Source organism: Ovis canadensis, chromosome 1 (genome assembly GCF_042477335.2).
Source record: "Ovis canadensis isolate MfBH-ARS-UI-01 breed Bighorn chromosome 1, ARS-UI_OviCan_v2, whole genome shotgun sequence".
Lineage (NCBI taxonomy): Eukaryota > Metazoa > Chordata > Mammalia > Artiodactyla > Bovidae > Ovis > Ovis canadensis.
Window position 1 is genome coordinate 106,812,028 of NC_091245.1, and position 17,441 is coordinate 106,829,468.

Consider the following 17,441-nt stretch of genomic DNA (forward strand, 5'->3'; position numbering starts at 1 on the left):
GTCACAGACCTAAACATGAAAGCTAAAACTATCTAGAAGAAAACATTAGAGAAAAATCTTCATATTCTTGGGGTAGGCAAGATTTCTTAAACATGACCAAAAGCACTAAGCATTAAAAAACTGATCGGGACTTCCCTGGTGGTCCAGTGGCTAAGACTCTGCACTCATAATGCAGAGGGCCCCTGTTCAAGCCCTGGTCAGGGAACTAGATCCCACATGCTGCAACTAAAAAATCCTGTATGCTGCAATGAAGACTGAAGATCCCACATGCTGCAATTAAGACCTGGTGTAGCCAAATAAATAAATAAATATTTAAAAAAAAAAAAAAACTGATAAATTGGACTTCATCTAAATTAAAAAGTCATGTTTATTAAAACACAGTATTAAAATAAAAATGCAAGTCAAAGACTGTGAGAAGATATTCAAAATACACATATCTGGCAAAGGACTCAAATCCAGAATACATAAAGAGCTCTTACAAATCAATAAGAGAGAGACAAACTGTTTTAAAAGTTGAGCAAAAGACTAGGACAGACATTTCACAAAACAATGTATTTGGATGGCCAATGAGAATATGAAAAGGTGTCCAATAAAATTTTTCAACAGGGACATGAAATGTAAAACCAGAATGAGACAATTGAAAAACACCTACCAGGATGACTAAAATTTTAAAATCTTGACAGTAACTTATAATGTAAATAGATCTGAAGAATACCTATCTATCTATACATGCACAACTGAGTCATTTTGCTATACACCTGAAACACTGTAAATCAACTGTACTTCAATAAAATGAAAGTGAAGTCGCTCAGTCGTGTCCGACTCTTTGTGACTCCATGGACTGTAGCCCACCAGGCTCCTCCATCCATGGGATTTTCCAGGCAAGAATACTGGAGTGGGTCGCCATTTCCTTCTCCAGGGGATCTTCCCTACCCAGGGATCGAACCCAGGACTCCTGCATTGCAGGCAGACACTTTAACCTCTGAGCCACCATAAAATCTTGATTAAAAAAAGCATAATATACCCAAGAAAACATCTAATATATATCTATAAACAGTATGGAAAAAATATGATAAAACTTTATTGAAATACATTGAATGGAGAAGCATACTGTTTTCATGGGTAGGAAGAAGCAATATTGTAAAGATGTCCACTTTTCCTAAAATAATTTTTAGATTTAATGCAATGCCAATCAAAATCTCAAAAGTTTTTAATGCATGTTTTATACATGTTATACTTCAATAAATATGTTCTTTTTAAATTAAGAAACTGTTTCTTTAAAGACATTATAGAGAGGAAAAAGTCAAACCATTTTTCTCAATCTTTGAGATCATTGCAACACATATAACAACAAAGGCTTAGTTTCAGGATATGTACAGAACACACTCAAAACAATAAAGAAAAAACCTTCAAAGAATCCAGTAGAAAAGTGGGCAAAAGATAGGAAAAGGCACTTCACAGAAGAGGAAACACAAATGACCAAGGTGAAGAGAAAAAAATGCCAATCCCATTTGTAATAAGGATAATTCAAATTAAAACCACAATGAGATTTATAACCACTAGACTGGCAAAATTAAGAAATCTGATGATTCCAAATGGAAAGCATGTGAATCAACGGGAGCACTTGTATACTGCTGGTAGAAATAAAAAGTTTGTCATTATCTCAAAAAAATGAACATTGTATACTCTGTGACCCAATAATCCTACTCCAAGATATACCTCAGAGAAATTCTTGCAAATGAGCACCAGAAGATGGATAAAAGGATGTTCATAATGACACTCTTCATGATAGCAAGCAATGGAAATTATACAAATGTCCATCAGCAGAAGACTGGAATGAAAATAACGGACTACATCTGCAACATGTGGATAAAAATTAGAATGCTGAGTGAAAACGCAAGTTATAGAAAATTTTGTAGAATACATAATTGTTTTTAAAGTTAGAAACAAAAAAGAAATAATATATTACTAGGTAATACTTGGTGCTAAAACTATTTTTTAAACTACTTTTAAAAAGTAAATGAGTTATTAAGAAAACTGAAGACAGTGATTACCTCTGGAGGGGAGGCAAGGGAATAATAGAAGAAAGGCAGACATAAGCAAAGATAAATGTGTTAGTAATGTTCTTGTTCTTGAGATGGGTGGTTGATTGATTAGGCATTCATTTTTCAATATTACATTTGAGACAATGGAAAAATACAATACAGAATATTAGCAACTCGGGCAAACTGGAGGATAAAGCTCCCATCTGAGGACATCTGAATTTTAGAAATTGTAAACACTGTGCTGGCCAAGCAAAATAAATTCTGAGCTAGACTTGGCTCATGGACTGTCAGCCTGCAAGTCCCAGTCTAGTTTAATGAATTTCAGACTTTTTAGTCTGTGGACATTGCAGAGGACTTACACCAACTTGCTGCTGCGGGAAGAAACAGACAAATAAACAAACAAAAAACAGATAGACGAGGAGAAATGTAAGGGAAGTACTTAAAGATTAGACGAAGAGAGGAGAGGAATGGGAGAAGGCAGGCATAAAAAGAGAAAAAAAAAACCCACACAACACTAGAGAGGGGAGAAAAGCAGGAGACACATAATACCAGGAAGCGGGCAGCCGGACAGAGAGAGAGGTGGAAGGGGTGGGAAATAAGTATGAAGGGCCCGGAGGGAAGAAGAGGAAAAAAAACCCACTGTCTCCTGTGTATTAGCTGCAGTATTGGGCACTTCAACACTTTTTTCCCCAGTCTAACAATCACAACTTGAAAAGACAGGTTTTAGTAGCCTGATTTTCAGAAAGATGAAATGCACTGTTCAACTAGTGTGACTCTCAAACGCTGTTCTTTCTACTGGAGGGGCTGGAGGGAAGAAATGCAGAAATGCTGATGGAGAAAAGTGTGACCTGGGATAAGATGGGGTTTGCTGCTTCCCTGACAGACTGTTAACAGCCCCTTCTTCTCAGCCTCTCACCTGAACCACAGGCACTTGGACCGTGAGGCCGGGTGGGTACACTGGCCAGTATGTGCTGGACAGGAGGTAACCTTAAGTCACTGGGCTTGAGGCATTTCTATGTACCGCTGTCCCTCATTATCCACGGGGGACTGATTCCAGGATCCCATGAATACCAAAATCCAAGGATGCCCAAGTCCTTTACATAACATGGCATAATATTTGCATATAACTTATGTGCATCCTCCCATATTCTTTAAATAAGCTCTAGATTAATTATAATACCTCATGCAATGTAAACACCACATAAATTAGTTGCAAACATAATGTAAATGCTATGTAAACATTTGCTAGCATAAGGTAAATTCAAGTTTTGTTGGAACTTCCTGGAATTTTTTTTTTTCAAGTATTTTTGACCCATGCTTGGTTGAATCCATGGATGCTGAACCTGCGCATACCGAGGGCTGACTATACTCAGGGACTCTTAGCTGGCAGACACAGAGGTGTCTCTAAAACCTCCGCGTCTCCTCAGTGGTCCCTAGGTCCTGGTTTGAGATCTTCCCTGTGATGTTCCCTTAAGCCAGAAGCCTGAGCCATCTCTATATCCTTTCTTACTTGATAGTCCTGTAATTATCTTGTTAGAGAACTATTCTGTTTCAGGGTTACCAGATGCCTAGTTTCATCCTACAAATAGTGAGTTCATCTCCAAATCTGAGAAATGTGGGGTCCACAGAAAGAAGTAGTTATAACTGGGGGAACAGAGGCCTTTTACTGAGAGAGGGGCAGAGATGCCCACATCAGTACAGAGACACGGAAGGCAGGGAACAGAGGGTCTCGGAGAAAGAGGCAGAGGCAGGATACCAAGAGCAGGAAACAGAGCACACAGACCCAGGTAAGTAGACAGAGGGGTATAGACACCAGATCTAGATTTGGTCAGATGAGGTCAAAGTGATCCCTGGGCACAGAGAGCCTCAGCATCTGGCGAACAGAAGAGGCACAGACTGGTGGTTGGACAGGCAAAGGGGCAGGAGAGCGAGGGAAAGAGGGAGCTTCCATGGGGGTTTGTTTGTCCATACCACGCAGGAGGGTCGGCCACCTTGGTGCTGCAGGTCCAGAAAGGGGTCCAGCTCCTCTTGGCTCCGCAGTAAGGACGGCTCCTCGGGGCCTGTGCATCCCGATGCCTGCAGTTTATTCCTGAAACACACATTGCCACCACTGCCCTCCGTACCCAGTGGCTGGTGACGGGCACCAGGGAGAAACACCGCCTCAGCCCAGTCCCTGTTGCTCGCCCCCAGCCCAGCCCTTCCTGTTGGCATAGGCGCAGGCCAGGGCCAAACTGGCCTCCCTTTCGGGCTGTGCTTGGGCAAAGCTGTGGCACTGGCTGCGGGCAAGGATGACCCCTGCTGGTCAAAGGGCAGTATTGCCCTCCAGAAGACAGCCGACGGTCAGCATGGAGGGGAAGGGAATGGGGGTTCTGACGCGAACCTTAGCCCCTACTCAGATAAATGGTGTGCCCAGAGCACCCTTCCTTCTCAACCCAAGGGACAAAATTAGTGTCTGATCATGAAAGGTGAACCTGGAAGATCCTGAGATATAGCTGGCATCACAAAAGGCACCTCTGCCTTGGACGAGCTGCTCTTAGGAAGGTGCCATGAGTCCTGAAGACCAGGCTTCTCACCCAAGTTCCCTCCCAAGCCAGTTCAGAGGCAAGGGTCCTCTCCCGTCACATGCCCAGCCAGCCCTGCCCAGGAGCTTGAGAAGTTTGGTCTACTCACCAGGCTAAGAGAATTTGTCCAAGGAGACCATTGCCAAAGCAGAGAGACAGGCCCTTCCAAGGCTGGCAGGCCCTCACAGGCACCACTCACACTGAACCCTTCATGCTGACCCCCAGGCCTTCTCTTTCTGGCTTCCTCTCTGTCTTTGGGGAAGTGGTCAGGGTTTTTCCAGGAGAGGGGAAGAGCTGGGTCCCTCACTTCCGGTTTGTCATGCATATATAGAACCCTGAGCAAGAGGAGCTCTTCCTCCATCGTAGGGCTGGACTACGATGTCTAAACATCATGGGCCTGCCTCAGCCTGCACCATCAGGCGGGCAGCAATTTGGGAAAGGGGGCTAGGTCCCATGCCCCAACTCTGGGAGCACGTCTCAAGAAAACTTCTGAAGCTGTCTGGGCCTGTTTCCTCATGTGTAAAATGAGGCAATTGGGCCATATGATCCCTGAGTCCCTTCCAGCTCTGACTGTGCTGTATGTGCTATGAAACGCAAGTGGGAGGAGGCAGTAAGACCCGAGCGTCCTGCTACTCACCTCCCTTCCAAACCTCCCCTTCTCCAGTCTCACCCACTCCCCTGGAGACTAGTAGAAGGAAGGAGCTTGGACACTGGGGAGAGCTACGTGTTGAAAGGCAGGGTCCATTCTCCCCAAAGGCCCACCACAGGCCTGGGTTCAGACTCTCCAGGCAGGAGGCTAGGGGCCCAGGCCTCTTCAACTCCTCTCATTCCTTCCCAACCACTTTCTCCTGGGTCTAGGACTTGAGGGGAGAGACAGGAAGTCTCTGGTGTTTTACCTGTTCAGTGGATCCTGGAGCTCCCTGCCCGGCCCCCAGCTATGCCTTTTGAAGGGGTCGTAGTTGTGGCCGTGGGCACGAAAAGCGCCCGACCTTCGGAGGGGTACAGCATGGAAGGCTTCGCCCTCCTTTTTTTCCCTCTCCTTCTCATTCTCCTCCTCGTCCTCCTCTTCCTCCAGCTGCGCTCTGGACTCCACCGCAGAGAGGCAGCGGCGAGTGTGGCCTCGGGGCAGCAGGTCTCCACCTGCGAGGAACACCTCCGGGACTTCTCTGTTCATGGGAGATGCACACAGGCCAGTCTGAATCAAGAAGACAGAGAACGCTGAGCAGAGTTCTAGAACTCTGGAACCGTGGAACTAGGAAAGTGTCACAGTCAGCCAGGCCTAGAGCATCTGGTCACCCACTCCTCCCTTCCCCAAGGCACAGAACTGGAGGATGGTTGGCTCAAGATTACACAAAGAATTAGCTGAGGAGTCAAACCAGGAACGTGGGTTTTCTGACTCCCAGTCTAGTGTTCTGTCCTGTACATAATGACACCCTCCTTCACTCATTATCATTCCATCTGATGAGCACCTATCTGACAGGAAACCATGCCAAGCAAAGAGAAATAGGTATTGTTCTTACCCTCAAGGAATTCGTTCTGGTGAGTGAGTGTGTGCATGTGTGCCTGTGTGCACGCAGACAAAAGCACAAGAAATGTTTCCCAAAAATGTCACAAGAAAAGTTTCAAAAGAGAAAGCTTTGTGCTGAGTACATATAACCAGTTGGAGGACTTGGAAAAGGGAAACAGAAGGAAGTAAATAGCCTTTGAGATGGGCCTGGAAGGGTGGAGTGGTTAGGATTTGGCCACGTTGGAGAGGGAGGAGTCTAGGCAAATAAAACAGCAGGGAGAAAAGGTGCGTGAGTGAGACAGTATTATGACTTCTTCCTTCTAAGACTTCCGTCATTTGGGTAGTAAGACAGCTATTCTGACCTTTCCCCACGGAGCTGAGCGAAGGGCCCCCAAATTAGCCATGTTGAAATTCCTTCACTCTCTCTCCCAGTAGGCATTGTTCTCATAACCCAACACTCCTGGAGGCTGTCAGGGCTTGCCTCAGTGTGTCTCAGAGTTAAGAACCCTCAGGAGCTCTTAAAGTTGAAAATGATAAGCCCCGCTCCAGAAACAAGTACCAAATACCAGAGTATCAAGGTGGCGGAGGGGTGGGAAGGCAGCTCACATCAACTGTATCTACCCCTGCACTCCCTCCCAGGCCCCGTCTCTGCAGAACTTCTGCTAGAGTTTCCCAGGCTCCTCTTCTCCCAAGAGAGAAGCAACTGAGATGCTGGGAGGACCCAGGAGGACCAGGAAGCAATGAGCCAGAACTTGCCCTCCTCCCAGGCTTCCTGTGAGAGCGTCAAGCCTTCTGCAGGTTATTTTATTCCCCACCCCCGACACACACACACACACACACACACACAGACACACACACACACAGACACACACACACACACACCCCTAAAGTCCAGGTTGTTGGAAAGTCGTTCCTTCCAGCTACTTCCTCTCTCACTGCAACCTGCTGCCTCTGCACCATAACCACTGAGATGGTGCCTGTGCCCCACTGCACACCTGTCTACCATGGGGAAGGGAGGACACAAGTACTCAGGCCTCTGCAGGTGGATTCTGCTGCCCTGCCAGGTGGGTCTAAGAATAGAAAAGGAGAGGCCTAGGAGACCAGCCCAGGCCTGGTGTCTCAGCACATTGGGAAGCCACATAGAGGGGGCCTCTCGTCTAGCTGTTGGGACACATCCTCTCTCTGCGTCCATAGACTTGGGCCTCATGTCATCTGATGTGCCATCTGTAAACAGGATGGCCCAGGGACTTCCCTAGTGGTCCAGTGGTTAAGAATCCACCTTGCAAGGCTGGGGACGTGGGTTCGATCCCTGGTCAGGGAACTGGGATCCCACATGCTACAGGGCAACTAAGCCCACGTGTCACAACTAGAGAGTCCGTGTGCCACAATGAAACATCCCACATCCCATCTTAGAACAAAGATCTTAAGACTCGACATGGCCAAATAAACAGATATTTTTTAAAAATAAAATAAATGGGATGGGCAGTTCTGCAGGGAGCAGGACAGAGCCTCAGGGCCCACAGCATGATCCCTGCCAACCAGGGGTCTCAAAGCTGAGATTTGAGGCAAGGGGCGGGAGGTACTGACAAAAAAGTATTGAGGGAAGCTGGGAGGGAGGAAAGAGTAGGAACTCGGGGTACTCACTAGAAAAAGAGCAACAGGGTCTGGGAATAGGACAGAAATGGGCACTGAGGGGGCACCATGAGGACCTCAGATCTGGCATTCAATGACCTCGGAAAAGAGACAGAGCTGTTAGACCTACACACCTTGTACCCAACTTCTACCTGCTCTTCCTGGCTGGATTTTGCTCACAGGGCTGGATTTGACTAGATGAATGAAAAGCAGTGAGTGGAAGCCCTTTCCTTTCCCTCCAGCCCTGGAGATGCTTCCTGTTGGAGGTGGTACCTTGCTGCCTTGGCCTGGCAGACAGACATTTTTAATCCTGAGATCTTCATGTCCTGGGATCTCACCCTTCTTCCTCCAACTGAGACCACCTTGAATCCGACCTCTTCTCAAAGATCTGCCCTCTTTCTAACCTCTTCTGTCATGTCATACATGGTCTCTGCCCTCTGTGAAAATGGAATCCACGGGACTCCTTCTCCCTCATATCTTCATTCCATTCTTCGGAAAGTTTTTTCTGTTTTCTAAATTCCACTCCTTCATCAATAACTTTCATTCTCGCCTTCAAAGAGACGAGGTTTAGCAAGGTTTCCTCATCCCCCTCCCAGAGATACTCCGTCCTCCGCTTTCTGTGGCTCTGTGTTCCCTTCCTTGCTGCTCCTCACATCAGTTCTCTCCCAGCCCCCTCCCATCTTTCCCTGGGTTCCTGAGCTCAGGAAATGGTACAAGGGAGCGGCCAGGGCTGGGGCTCACACAATGGCTTAATTTAGCTCCTGAATGAGATCACCTCGTGTCACATCTCTGCTTCCGCTGAGCAGAGATAGGAGATTCTGAAATAGGTCTGGGATCAGATGCTGGGGATGGGGGCAGGGGAGGAAAGCCAGAAGGGGCCCTCAGTCACCTTACTCTTCTTCCTGCCTCTGGCTCAGATGCTTTCCCCACCAACACAGACCTTCGGCATCTCCTGATCTCTCCTCTGTGTGTAATCTCCATCATTTCCCTAGTCGCCGTTGATTCGTTAGACATTCTACTGTGTGCTGAGAGGGAGGCATGTATTATTTTAGTAGAGAGAGATTTCTCTTATTCAGAACTCTGAGACTGTAATTTCTTCTGGTTGCTACGGTGGCTTTGATGTTCGGCAGATTTGCCAGCTCTGCCACTTTCATAAGCCATGTGACCTTGGGCATCTCAATAAAGAACCACATGACATTGCTTATTTCATGTTTTTGAGCTCTGGAATCATCTGTAAAATGGGAATGATAACACTACCTTGAAAGGATATCGAAAGACTTGATGATAATGTAGGTAAATACGACTAATACTGTGCTTGGCACATATTCAGTTCAGTCCAGTTCAGTTCAGTCGCTCAGTCGTGTCCGACTCTTTGCGACCCCATGAATCGCAGCATGCCAGGTACTTAGTAAATGCTACTATTGTTGTTGCTGTTATTTAGAGGCAGAGAGAAGGCAGAGCATTGAGAAATGGAGATCTGGAGAGAGGAAGGCCCACGGCAGAAGCAAGACCCCATGGACTGTAGCCCACCAGGCTCCTCCATCCATGGGATTTTCCAGGCCAGAATGCTGGAGTGGGGTGCCATTGCCTTCTCCAATATGATGGTTACCTCACTGTTATCTCTTAAAAAGAGAGTGAATAAATAACCCACAGGCTGACACTAAAACAACTGTGATGGGGACTAATTATCATAAAGTACTTCTGATATAAAAGAAAGCAAACAACCAGAGCAAGAAGGACCTTGATGAACTTGCACTCTTCCAAGAGAAGGGAGGGGCAATAGCCTCTGGTGATTTGCAGCAGAGGTTGGCAAACTATGGCCTGTGGTCAAATCTGTACTATTTTCTTTTTTATATGCTTGGGGGAAAAAAATCAAAAGAAGAATACTACTTTGTGACACATAAAAATTATATGAAATTTAAACTTCAGTGCTCATAAATAAAGGGTTTTCTTGGAACACAGCCACGTTCATTCATTTACATACGGTATAAGGCTGTTTTTGCATTACGACAGCAAAGTTGGTAGTTGCAACAGAGACCATATGGCCTGTAAAGCCGAAAATATTTATTATCTGGGTCTCTACAGAAAAAGTTTGCAGAGTCTTGATTTAGAGAAGCTGGGCCTCAAAATCTCAGGAAGGAGAGAAAAAGAGATTAAAGAGAGACAGTAAGGCTTACTGCTCACCAGCCAGGCGTCTCTAACCAGCTTAGGGAAGAGGGACATCAAAGACCCCAGCTCATCTATTTCCTAAGTAGCATCTGAGCCTACAGGGGTAGAGGCTTAAACCCACAATCAGTGCCTACATCATCTTGTGGGACCCTCACAACCATTTCTTGAAATAGATATTATTATTTCTATTTTACATCAGAAGAAACAGGCAGCACAGAGAAGGAAAGTAACTTGCTCAAGGTCACAGGGCTATAGGAGGTAGAGTTGAGTTTCCACAGCAGATCCAACGCACTGCAGAACCTGAGTTCTCCTCTGAAACCAGAAGGCAAGCTCCCAGTGAGCGCAAGTGGCTAGCTTTGAAAGAAGTCTGGGGAATTCTCTGGCAGTCCAGTGGTTAGCACTCCATGCTTTCACTGCCGAGGCCTCAGGTTCAATCCCTGGTCGGGGAACTAAGAGTCCATTCCACAAACTGCTCAGCCAAAAGAAAAAAACAAAAAAGAAATCCAGCACTGTTGTTATCCACCCCCATTCTCATCCTCATTTCTGCCCCCTCCACACTAGCCAAAGAGAGAAAGCAGCTTTCAGAAGAAATTAGATGGGGGTAAGTTAAATCTGTCCTTTCTACTCCCTCTGGATCTTAGATATCTGAATGAGGTGATGGGTGGTGGGCAGGGAGGGCCCTGCTTCTGTTTGCAGTCAGCAAACACTGAGGGTAGGAACTGCTGAGAGCAACCACAGAGCTGGGCACGTGGGATGGTGGGCAATGCTGTCAGGCCCCTTCACAGTCTGGGTGGCTTCCTGGGTTTGGCTCTGGGGTCCTAAATCTCCCCAAAGGGGCAATAACTGGGAAGACCTGAACAAACTAGAAAGTAAAGAATGGGGAGGAAGGGAGAGGCCAGATGGCATGATCTGCGGGCTTTTCCTCGGGGTCTCCTAGCCCTAGAGGACAGGGTCATAGAAAACCCTTTGATGGTTCAAAATTTAATATACCTGCTTCTTCTCGCATAGAAAGTAAATCATTAATCCAACAGTATCCCAAATAAAAGACTACAGCAGTGCTTCAGGTAAAGAAGGTTTCAGTTTTAAAAAAAAAAAAGAAGGCTTCAGTAACCACAGTTCCTTCCCACCTCTCCCTGCTCCCCGAACACCCCATTCTACAGTGGGTCATACAGCACCCAAGTCTCTAACCTCACCTTACCCTGACTTGGCTTTACCATTGCTCCGTTTCTCGGTGTAGGACATACAAGATTTTGCTATGTGCTTGACATTGTGTAAGTGAGGGCTTTTCAGGTGGCTCAGCGGTAAAGAGTCCACCTGCCAGTATAAGAGATTCGGGTTAGATCCTTGGGTTGGGAAGATCTCCTGGAGAAGGAAATGGCAACCCACTCCAGCATTCTTGCCTAGAAAATCCCATGGACAGAGGAGCCTGGTGGGTTACACTCCATGGGGTCACAAAAGAGTTGAAAACGACTTAATGACTAAACAACAACAGTGCCTTATGGCACTGTTCATTTTATAATTAAATTTCATAATTTTATAATTAAGATGCTTGCTCCTTGGGAGGAAAAGTATGACAAACTTAGCATACTAAAAGGCAAAGATATCACTTTGCAAACAAAGGTCCGTATAGTCAAAGCTATGATTTTTCTAGCAGTCATGTATGACTACAGTGCCCCACCACTGTGTTTGCACATAGACCTTTCTGGGTCCTGTCAGACACTGACAGGTGCTAAAGAAATATGTGCTGAATATGTTGTTCACTCACTAAGTCGTGTCTGACTCTCTGTGACCCCACGGACTGCAGCATTCCAGGCTTCCTTGTCCTTCGTCGTCTCCTGGAGCTTGCTCAAATTCATGTCCCTTGAGTCGGTGATGCCATCCAACCATCTCATCTTCTGTCATCCCCTTCTCCTCCTGCCTTCACTCCTTCCTAGCATCAGGGTCTTTTCCAGTGAGTCAGCTCTTCGCATCAGGTGGCCAAAGCATGGGAGCTTGAGCTTCAGCTTCAGCATCAGTCCTTCCAATGAATATTCAGGGCTGATTTCCTTTAGGACTGACTGGTTTGATCTCCTTGCAGTCCAAGGCACTCTCAAGAGTCTTCTCCAATACCACAGCTCAAAATGCAGAATCTTAATTCCCCGACTAAGGATTGAACCCGTGCCCCCTGCAGTGGAAGCCCAAAGTTTTAAGCACTGGACCATCAAGGAAGTCCCACGACATCTCCATAAAGGTCAGCCATCAAGCATCTGAAACACCCGCCCCAAGTCACCCCCACCTCTTTGATATGTTAGGCTCACAAAGCAATCAGGACTTCTGCTGCTTTGGGCTTCCAAGTGTGACCATCTTCTTTCTTTCTTGAAACAGATTTGCAAACTGAACCTAGAGATCCTGTCCTTTCTTTCTGCTAGGCTTGTGTGTTTTCTCTACCAGAGGTTTGCTGGGACCCAGGCTAGCCCCTGATGTGTGGGTACTAGGGAATAAAAGGGGCAAAACCAATCAGCCCCTTTCCACCTCCTGTCAGTTTCTTGGCCTGCATCCTGGGTGCCATGCCAGAAGGGTGGGGCAAGAGAAGGGCTCAGGTTCAGAGGGACACACCTGAGAAGACTTTGACCATAGAGTCCCAAGGAATTAACCCATTAGATCCCAGGGAACACCTAAAGGCAGGGGGTGAAGTAGGAAGCTCCTCATCTGAATGGATGGAGTGATCTGGAATCTGGAGGCCTCTGAGCCTCAGACATGAGTTGGTGGCCCTTTAAATCTCACAATTAACTCAGATGGATGAAGGGGGTACTGCCAGGCCTTAGAGGAAAGGGACGCTGGGTGAATTAGGACTTGAGATTTTAAAATTCTAGCCATCCTTTTTGTCCACACTTCTTGAGTAAGAAAAAGAGACTAGAAGACATCATAATGGACTCTGCTGCCAGGTGAACTTGAGTTTGAATCCCTCTTAACTGGCAGGGGTTAGCTGTTTAACTGGGCTTCCCTGGTGGCTCAGTGGTAAAGAATCCTCTTGCCAATGCAAGAGACCCAGCTTTGATCCCTGTGGTGGGAAGATCCCTTGGGAAAGGAAATGGCAACCCACCCCAGTATTCTTGCCTGGAAAATCCCACGGACAGAGGGATGAGCCTCACGTTTAATATAGCGATTGTGATATGCCAGCCTCATCAGGATTGTGAGGATTAAGAACGCAAAAACAAGCTTTGGCATCACTGGTAGCACAAGTAGTGCTAATTAACTGTTGGCCATGTTGGTGGTTTTCTATTTGGACACCTGTGCACACTCACACAGACACAAACAGAATGCACCTTAGTTAAAAATGGGAACTGAATACAGGAGACTGGTGGAGAACTGTTCTGCCACTTCCTGGTTGTGGTGAGGGGGTCCTGAAGATCTCTTCTTCTGGGGAATGCCCACTCATGAAGGAAGGACTCAGGGAAAGGGAAGAGGGAAACTCACCAGACTCGGGAGATATCCCAAAGACGGGAGACCTGTTCTTGCCCTCGGTTGGTGACTTCAGTATGGGAGGAAGTCCCGCTCCAGGTAGCCCCTCTAAGAATCCAGTCCAGCACCTTAATGGGGGTGCCTCTCTCTTGGTCCTTTTAAGGGAATAGCTCATGGTCCAGAAGTTTGCTTAGGAGACAGGGGGGACTCATTCCAGTCCAGACCAGCTGCCTCTCCAACAACTCTAGCCCTTCCCTTCCCCGCCCTACTTCAAACACCCTAGACAGTGCTGGGCCCCGGTCTTTAACCCCTTCGGTGCCAACTCTGGTCCGGAGGATTCCTGCATTCTCCTGTCCTTGACATTCCCCAAAGGGCAGCAGCCACCGGATTCAGTCACAGGTGGAAACAGATTCAGGAAGCCAAGCTGGGGTCACCCTGAGCGGAGAGTATGTGGGAATGACATCCCAGGGAACCTTCACCCACCCGCCAATAGAGACAGGGTGGAGCTGAGGGGAAAGAGAGGACATCTCAGGGAAAGGCCCAGTGTTGGCACCCTACTTCACAGCAAGGTCCTAGTGGGGTCGGGGAGGTCCTTTGCTGTCTCTCTAACCTGGTTTCTGAATGTTGGTCGTTCCCTTTAAGAGGCAGGTTACAGTGGGGCGGGGGAGGACGGACTGTATTTTCTGTGATGAAAGTGCAGGGAGGAGCGCTGACCAGGGCAGCTGCATCTGAGGACGGCTCTCCTTCGGCCAACAGGAGCAGGGTGAGCTGGCAGCTCAGCACACACGGCTCCACTCCCAGAGTGTTGTGGATACCAGGCACAGGATATCTGACGGGCTCTCCACCCCCTTCCCTGATAACCGCTCCTGGGGTTGCTGACTCACCTTCCCTGCTTCCCTGGGGCAGAGGATGCCGTGGGCAGACACTGGACTTCCTGAGGTACCGGGGAGCCTCTTCCCTGCCAGGCCCATGGTGGAAAGGACGTGCTGGAATTGGAAGCGTTCGGCTACCTCTGCCGACTCCCTAGATAAGGGGCCTTGGAGAAGTTACCTATCCTATTAGCCTCATCGCCTCCTCTGTACAATGAGGACAGTGAATGAGCGATGTACAAATAGTGGCACTTAAATGCTGGGTCCATAATAGTTATTATATAAATAGTAGTTATTCAATAAATATGCTCTTCAATAAAACTGCCACTTGCTGTGACCTTGGATAAGCCCCTCCACTTTCTGCCTTCCCTGATCTATTAAATGAGATTATGTGATCCACAGTCTATCCTTGCTCTCAAACCCTCACTCTGGGTGAGAGGAAGAGGGCAGCTGTTGCCAGATGTGGAAGCTGTGTGCCCTTTCCTACCTATGTGAAATTGTTAGTCGCTCAGTCATGACTCTCTGTGACCCCACAGGCTGTAGCCTGGCAGGCTCCTCTGTCCATGGGATTCTCCAGACAAGAATACTGGAGTGGAGAGTCATTCCCTTGTCCAGGGAGTCTTCCCGAGCTAGGGATCAAACCCAGGTTTCCCACATTGCAGGCAGATTCTTTACTGTCTGAGCCTCCAGGGAAGCCCTTTTCCTACCTGGCTGGGCTCCAAACCATATGAGTGACTGCAAGCCATATGACCAGATGAGTTGTTTCTTACCTCTCAAGAATACAGGGGAAACAGCCACCTGTTTTGTGGTGGAGGATCCTCAGAAATCCTGATTAAACAATCCTGTGATTGTACAGATGAGGACACAGGCTCCAGGAGGCGTGACTCACCTGAGGTCAGCCAGCCAGTGGGTGGTGGAGGTGGGTGGGGACCCAGCACTGGTGCGTCTGTGGTCCTTGCTCATTCCACCACCCTGAGCTGCTCCCTCCAGGTATCAAGCCTTGAAAACTCCCATCCTGTCACCAAGCTGCTTCACTATCCCCAGCTTTTTGGGAATCCTTATCCCCATTTCCCATTGGCTTTCTTCAGGTGAAATCCCAAAGCCTAGGATGTAAAAAAGGTGATAATCTTGGCCCTGGCTCCTCCTGGTACTGGGGCTGGGTGTGGGTGAGCGAGTGCCAGCTAAAAGTCTGCATGACATGGGAGGGATAGAGGGCTGGTTTCCAGGGGAGGGGATCTGGAACACACTGACAGCTGGGTTACTATCTGTTTTGCCTTTAAGGGAGGAAGTTCTCAGGATGGGTACCCAATCTCCAGGAAAGATGTGGGGTTGGTGCTTCCTTTCTCTCTCCTTTGCAGACCTGCATGAAATCTGGAGGTCAGGGTTCCCATCTTCCTAAGGGCGGTTTTCACTAGAGTGAAGCACTATCTGCTACTCATCCTCAATTAAATTATCTCAGGAAGAGGGCTTAATCCTAAAGCAACTATGCCAGCTAAGTCTCGCCATCTATAGATTTTAGAGGCTCTTCTATTCTCCAATGCCACTGCTTAAGGGAGGCTCAAATTCCACCCTGACTCTAAGGAATCTGGTCTCTCAAGAGACGAAGTATCTGGTTTTGGCCCTTCTTCAAGGTGCTTGTGACCCTGCCTTCACTTGCTTCTCCTGTCAGCTGGGTCAGACCTGGGCTCCCCCCTAGTCTTCTCTGTAACAAGAGCTGGGATCCAAAGTGGGAGTTCTGCAAGGAAAGGGAAAGACTGCCCCAGCTTTCAGAAAAGGAGTACCTCCTAGCACTCAGCCTGAGGAAGAAGTCTCATATTGCCTTCCCAAGTTATGAAGTTTCTCCTAGCCTCTAAACCAGAACCCTTCCTCCTACAGGTTAACTCCTCAGTGTTTCCAGTAGACACCACACAGGTGGCAGTGAGTTCCCACCTCCAAACACTAACATCTTAGAGTGCTAAAGAGGAAGACAATACATATCAAACTAGCTCCCTTTTCCTTCCCTATACTTGTTCTCAACCCCAAGCTTCTGATTCACTGGCCTTTCCCCCATTCTCCTGAGTGAATCCCAGGTCTCCACCAGCAACACAATGAACAAAAGCAAACACATCCTCCTTGTCTTCTGACCTGGCCAGTCCTGGGGTGTCCGAGCCGCAGGCCCTGAAGGAGGGATGTGAGCTGGTGGAGGGCTACTCCGTTCAGAGCCTCCCGTTGTCTCCATGTCCTTTTCATCCTTCAGCCCAGAGGCTCCAGCTGCTGGGCGAAGGAAAGGTTAAACCAGCTGGGCAGCACTCACTGCCCCCGTACCCCACCAGAATCTAAGCTGAGAAACGGTGGCAGGAACAAAGCGGGTGTTTGTTGGGTTTCTCTCCTGCCGGGGAGGCTGTTCTCTGACCACGGCATTCCTGGGTTGGACAGAGTCAGCTGAGAGTGGCTTCTCCCCACTGCTGCTGCAGCAAAACCCACTGCCTTTCCACAGGCTGTGCTTAGGTAACAACTCGGGGGGTTCAGGAGCTTCGGCCTGGCCTGAGCTCAGAGCAGAGGCATTAAAATAAGCTCAAACTTGAGAAAAGCTAAGTCTTCAACACAGGAAGGGCTCAAATCAGGTGTAATCGATAGCTTTTCAAGAACAGTCAGTAAAGGGGCTTCCCTGGTCCAGTGGTTAAGAATATAGCTTGCAGTGCAAGGGACACAAGTTCAATCCCTGGTCGGGGAACTAAGATCCCACCAGGCAAAGCAACTAAGCCCACATTCCGCAACCAAGACCTGACACGGCCAAATAAATATTTTTAAAAAATAACAAATTAAATTACCCTCAGAAGATCTGGGGCTAGAACAATTGCAGACCGTCTTTCCCCATTTTCCCTCCTCTACTGTGGAGAAGGGCTCACAAGCAAGGAAGGTTTAGAGGAATATATGGTGACTGGCACAGTGGTAAAGAATCCGCCTGCTAAAGCAGGAGACACGGGTTTGGTCCCTGGGTCGGGAAGATCCCCTGGAGAAGAAAATGGCAATCTGCTCCAGTATTCTTGCCTGGAAACTTCCATGGACTGAGAAGCCTGGCAGTTTATAGTCCAGGAGGTTGCAAAGAATTGGATATGACTGAGCGTGTGGTGACTGGTAAAAAGAGACAGGGAGACAAGGGACAGAAGCAAAGACTGTCATGAAGGTGGATGAGCAGAATGCCTCTGAGGGGACGGGAGCCACACTCCCTGGAGCA

At 47.8% G+C, this 17,441-nt stretch overlaps 1 protein-coding gene and 1 non-coding gene across 9 annotated transcripts in view; one reads left to right on the forward strand and one right to left on the reverse strand.

Moving 5' to 3' along the window:
* Positions 1–13,601, reverse strand: part of ARHGEF2 (Rho/Rac guanine nucleotide exchange factor 2) — a 49,073-nt gene extending 35,472 nt beyond the window's left edge. For 4 of the 8 annotated variants that reach the window (XM_069544124.1, XM_069544122.1, XM_069544123.1 and 1 more), the window contains exons 1-3: positions 13,371–13,601; positions 5,503–5,801; positions 4,017–4,134 (exon numbers count right to left, since the gene is read on the reverse strand). In XM_069544124.1, the coding sequence (XP_069400225.1) occupies positions 4,017–4,134; positions 5,503–5,780 (396 nt within the window). In that variant the 5' untranslated portion in view covers positions 5,781–5,801; positions 13,371–13,601. Of the gene's footprint in view, positions 1–4,016; positions 4,135–4,715; positions 4,875–5,502; positions 5,802–13,370 lie in introns of those variants that run through there. The other 4 variants (XM_069544128.1, XM_069544125.1, XM_069544129.1 and 1 more) reach the window with 2 other exon arrangements.
* On the forward strand, positions 133–205 carry TRNAM-CAU (transfer RNA methionine (anticodon CAU)). Its single transcript has one exon. It is a non-coding gene; the product is annotated as a tRNA-Met (tRNA).
* Positions 13,602–17,441: the final 3,840 nt, after the last annotated feature.